The sequence below is a fragment of the Cicer arietinum genome, chromosome 6 (assembly GCF_000331145.2).
Source record: "Cicer arietinum cultivar CDC Frontier isolate Library 1 chromosome 6, Cicar.CDCFrontier_v2.0, whole genome shotgun sequence".
NCBI classification, from domain to species: domain Eukaryota; kingdom Viridiplantae; phylum Streptophyta; class Magnoliopsida; order Fabales; family Fabaceae; genus Cicer; species Cicer arietinum.
Window position 1 is genome coordinate 12,095,577 of NC_021165.2, and position 5,741 is coordinate 12,101,317.

General features: G+C 27.7%; 1 protein-coding gene across 1 annotated transcript; it reads right to left on the reverse strand.

Annotated features, from left to right (window-relative positions):
* Positions 1-2,067: 2,067 nt before the first annotated feature.
* Positions 2,068-3,866, reverse strand: LOC101502775 (isoflavone 2'-hydroxylase-like). Its single transcript, XM_004504580.4, has 2 exons — positions 2,900-3,866; positions 2,068-2,809 (listed from the first exon to the last, which is right to left on the reverse strand). Exons 1-2 carry the CDS (start codon positions 3,788-3,790, stop codon positions 2,165-2,167), a joined length of 1,536 nt encoding a protein of 511 aa, XP_004504637.1. The 5' UTR covers positions 3,791-3,866; the 3' UTR covers positions 2,068-2,164.
* Between the last annotated feature and the right edge of the window lie 1,875 nt (positions 3,867-5,741).

The following is a 5,741-nucleotide window of genomic DNA, read 5'->3' on the forward strand; positions in this document are numbered from 1 at the left end:
ACCACCCATTCAAATCTATCTATCTATACAATATAATAAAGCAAAGATGGTAATTTGGAAAGTTTGACACGTGTCAGTTAAACAGAGGGTTAAGAAGATATAAGTTTGAAATAATATTTTTTTTTGGAATAAAATTAAATTTATGTTACATTGTACATGCGTCAGTTGAAAAGTTAGTGGCCAATTAAAAAATAAAAGAATTAATTAAAAATAAAATACACTACACCACTACTTACGTTTCACCGTTGAGAATTTAGTGGTCAGTTAGAAAAGAAAAAAAATAACAGCAAAATACGTTTAATTACACCCACCACGACGTGACACTTTTTGGAATTGTTTTTTAAACACTACTTTCAACCACAGTTTCAAATTAATTTATTTTATTTTACGAATTCTTTTAATTTCCGTCGTACTTTCTTTCTTAATTCATGTGCTCCGTAAACCGTCTCTCTTCAATTCTCTCTCATTTCTTGTGTCTCCGTTATAAATATCATTCATATTATCTCGGTATATACAATTCCTTTTTTAAATTTTCTTTACCAAAACTTTCTTATTCATCTTTATCCAATGTCAATGTCTGAAAACAAAAATCTTCGTTGCTTCAATTTCTTCATCAAAGTTTGTTACTTCAATTTCTCCAATAAATGAGTCATGAAATTTGGTTGTTAGAATTGTGCGAATGTGGTTTCTGTCTTGATCTCCTCAATGCCAAACAAAACTTTTATGCAACGGAAATAGTACTGACATTCGCGAGCTTTTATTTCTCGATTTGAGTTTAATATTCCTGGTGGAACTATGTATTTGTTCGTGCTTCTAACAACTTTCTGGAGTATACGTTCACACAAATTACTTAAATGGTAAATTTTGTTCAATAAAAAGATTACTATTTTGTTATGTATATATATATTTTGTATTGTTTATGTTTCTTAATTTTGTCTCAAAAAATTGTAAATTTGTATATGTATATTTCTATCCTCTTATATAAGATTTGTCTTAATAATTTCGATTTTAAATTCACTCATAAATAGTCAACAAATTGTACATTTGTATATTTATATTTCTATTCTCTTATACCAGATTTGTCTTAATAACTCTGATTTTAAATTCTCTCACAAATAGTTGCTGCCTGTGCTAATAATTTTGATTTTAGGTTGTCTAATAACAGTTTTGGCAAACAGATATATTAAATAAAAAATAATAATTTATTTAAGTAAATATAAAATTTATGTATGAATTAAAAAAACAATTCATTTCATCGATTCATTTAGTAGTACCAAAATGAAATATATTTTGCCACTTGATACAGCAAAATTTATATTAATTCTTAAATGTCATATATTTCATATAAATAACATATTTTGAATAATAAAAATAAAAATTCATTATTAGGTTACTTACTCATCTTTACATTTACTAATTTACTTATTTTATATATGTTCATGTCTATTATTTAAAAAAAATTATTTCATCTAATCTAATTATTTAATTTTTTTTAATAATTATTGTTTTTATTTGTTTAAAATTAAAAGTATTTGCTTTATAGTAAGTTTTTTGGAAAGAAAAAAGATTATGTGTAGAATTCAAAAATAAGTCATCATCATTTGAGTAAGATTAAAGAGTGGTGTTAGAATCATACTTTTTATCAATAACATTGAGCCTATAAGAAAGTAGTTTTTAAGTTAAGTTAAAATTAGATTTTTTTTAATTTTTTTATTGTAAATTATTTTTTTTAAGTCAACATATTTTTTTAATGTCAATAAAATTTATGAAATTTGATATATATATATATATATATATATAAAATATAACCATTTATTTATTAAAATCATTGTTTCCGTGCGGCTGCACGGGTTACAAACTAGTATATAGAAAAAGTAGAAATCAAATGATTTTTCATCTACATCCATCAAAAGACTAACATACATTCAATAGGTCGGTCCCACAACCTATCCACCATCAAATTATTTAGTATTTGTATGTTCTGGATACCCACTATATGCCACTACACACATAATCAACCAACTGATTGTTTTCTTTTACTCATCCTAGACGCAAGTTGCAACAATGTAAAGGAACAAAGGGAACTTGTTATATCTTTTTCAGGACACATTTAACACCGATTGAGAATACATATACAGTACTTGCACATTTATGAATAAAAATTTCAAAGAACTCTAGAACTAGAAGGTTCGACGGAAATTGATTCCTTGAAAACCTTGTTTACGATCAAACGAGTTTTACACGTGGCTCTTAATGGAACTAATTTTTTCAAGGCGAATCCATCTCGTTCTGCCATATCAATCTTGTCATCACTTGTACGTTTCCAATCAAAACATTGAACCAATAATGCCAAAGTCATACTGATTGCTCGAAGAGCCAAGGCTTCTCCAGGACACGCCCTTCTTCCCATCCCAAATGCAATCAACTTCTCCAACTCTCCTTTTTTGTTAAACCTCTCGGGCTTGAAGGTTGTGGCCTCACTCCACGACTCAGGATCCCTTTGAATGCCCCAAGCATTAATTAGTACTATGGTGTCTCGTGGTATTTTATATCCTCCAATAATGCAATCATCTGAAGTTGAGTGTGGTATTAATAAAGGGGCTGGACCATACAACCGAAGCGTCTCGTAGATCACATTTTTAATGTAAGTCAGATTTGGAAGGTCTGATTCATCTACCAAACGATCTTGTCCTACATGAGTATCCAATTCATCCCTTACCTTCTTCAGTACCTCTGGATGGTTCAACAAATTTGACATTGACCACTCTAAAGTTAAAGCAGTAGTGTCGGTTCCGGCAAGGAGCATGGCCTGCAAATTTAACCCAACTCGATCAATAATTAATCATTAATGAATTAGAGCAGTAATATATGTGATTAATAGTAATTATTATGTATATACCAAAACAAGGCCTTTGATGATTTGGTCGGTGTAGTACTCAGGTTGTGATTCTTGCATACTTAGGAGATGATCTATCATGGTATTTGTACGTTCCTTCTTGTTGCGTTGCTCTTGAAGAAGTCCACTCAAGAATGCGTCAGTTTTTTCACCGATATTCTTGACCTTCTTCTCCAAGTTTTCAAAATCAAGAAATCTAAGCAAAGGCAGGAAATCAGTTTTGTTGTTTGCACCGGACAATTGCAACAGTTCAGTAACCATATCCCTGAATTGACTTGCTTCTTGAAGATCACTCATGTCACAATCTTCTCCGTAGTATCTCTTTCCAGAGATCATTCGCATGATGTTGTTGAAGGTCATATCATAAAACCTAAAACTAAGTTCTACTTCAGCAAAGTTAGAGGATGAATCCTCAGCCAATTTCTTTATTAGCCTTTGAGTCTCATCCTTTCGGATTCCAGAGAAATTGTTGATGCGGTGGTTTGAAAGGACGTCGAGGGAAGTGATACGACGGAGGTTGCGCCAATGTTCACCATAGGATGCAGATCCTAAGGTAGTATAATTGTAGAAGATATATTTTCCTGAGATAAATTTTGGTCTATTTGCTAAGACAACGTCGTTTTTAGTGAAACATTGTTGGAATTCGGATAGAGAAGAAACAACAACCACAAGACGTGATCCAAACCAAAGAGAAATGACATCACCATATTTTTTAGTGAGTTCTTTGAAGGTGCGGTGGAGGGGGCGTTTGAGATGGTGGAGATTGCCAATTATGGGAAGAGAAGGTGGACCTGGTGGGAGGTTTTTGAATCTTCTTGATTGGAACAAAAGCCTAATGATGAAAAATATAGAAAGATAAAAGAGCGAGTAGCACAACAAGGAAAAGATCTCCATGGTTGTGAATATGAAATAATGGGTTTTGCTTTGGTACTGAAATGAGTGAGTCGCTCAATTTATGTTTGGTAAGAATTTATAGAGAGAGCATTTAGAGTATATTGAATGGTAATCTCAACGTGGGTATATTAAGTATGATAGACTGTGCGACAGGAATTCATTTATTTTTTTATTCTAAATGAATTTAACGTAGGATCATTAAATAAAGTCCACTAATCATTATAAATTTATTATTATTAATAAATTAATAAAAAAATATAACGATTATAATTTTATTATTATTAAATTATCAAAGTATTTGACACAACACTGGCATTAAAGTTTAGTATAGTTAAAATTGTGTCATCACAAAAAAACAACACTTTTATAATTTAATAATAATAAAATAATAACTATTAATTTTTTTTAATAAGTTATTAATAATAATAAATTTATCACAATTGATGGACTTTGTTTAATAATAATAATCCATAAGTAAAAAATAGATAAGTTGTTTCAGAATGTCTTGACATAGTGGAGGTCCCTGCTTATCTTGGGGCTGCGGTAGAAATTGGCCACAAAAATCAAACCCACGTGTTCAGTGTTTCATACTACGTCTACGGCTTCACAACTATTGCTTGTATTTGTCTTTGAATTATTAATCAATTATTATAAAAATATAATTTCTGTACAAAAAATTATATAGTTTTTTATTAAATATATTTATTTTTAAAAAAAATCAGAAATCATACTTTAAAATTAAATATAAAAATACTCTATTTCTTACACTTAATATAAACATTATACATATTAACTAGTCTATTTTTCATAGTTGTTAACTAGTCTTACCATCTACTTTTTTTATCACTTAAAAAACAATACTCAATTATTCAATATTTTTTTACCTTACTCAGTTATTCAAATTTGTACGATGCACCATAAATCATTAGGCGTTAAAACTAAAAAGAAATAAAATAAAAATTTCACAACATTTATTTTAATAATATAAAATAATAAAATATTTATAAATATAATAAAATTAAAATTTATAAAATATCTATATCTTTGGATAAATTTATTACATAAAAATTATTGATTGAATTTGTAATAATCGAATCCAATATATCAATCAAAACATAACAAATATTATATCAAGACAATAAACAAAATAATATTACTCGAATGATGAAATCATAAATAATTTATATAAAATAAAATTTATGTAGAAATAACTTATTCAAATAAAAAAAGATAAAAAATAATTTTGAGTTAGGATCGAGACTAAATAATGGCCTTAAAAAATCCCTATATGAGAGATGTAGAAAATATGTATTATATTGTGCTATTTCGAGAAGTCAATCTATGATATGGGTTGGTTTTAAAATCAACTTTTGTGTTGAGTAGAAGCAAATATATTGCATAGATTTGCAATTTAAACCTTCTATTGATAAAATTTGATATTATTAAATTAAATATTATATTTTAGATTTAAACTCGATCTTATAATTGTATATGAATTTATTTGTCATTTTACTAGACAAAAAAAAATATATTCACCTATTTAATTAGTTCTTTATATTAAACAACATCAATTAATTACGTCTTTTTTTTTCCTTTCAAATTTAACATATTATGTTAGTCTTAATTCTTAACAAGAGACTATTAAAATAAATAAGTTGGTCTCTTATTGATATTTTTTTGTCTTAAAATATAACTAAAAATTGGTCAAAGAAAATTAATGTAGATGATTTAAAATTAGACTAAGTACATTCACTTATTTTGACTCATTTTTGCTTAAGATGAAGCAGTAAAAATTATTTTGAGATAATGATTAAATTGATTGACGTTCTTAAGATTAATTAATTAAGGGATGATAATCAGAAATATAGTGATTAGACAAAAGATAATAATTATTTTATTAAATTAGTCTTATTAACTATTAGTGTGTTTTGCACTATTATAAAATAAAGTA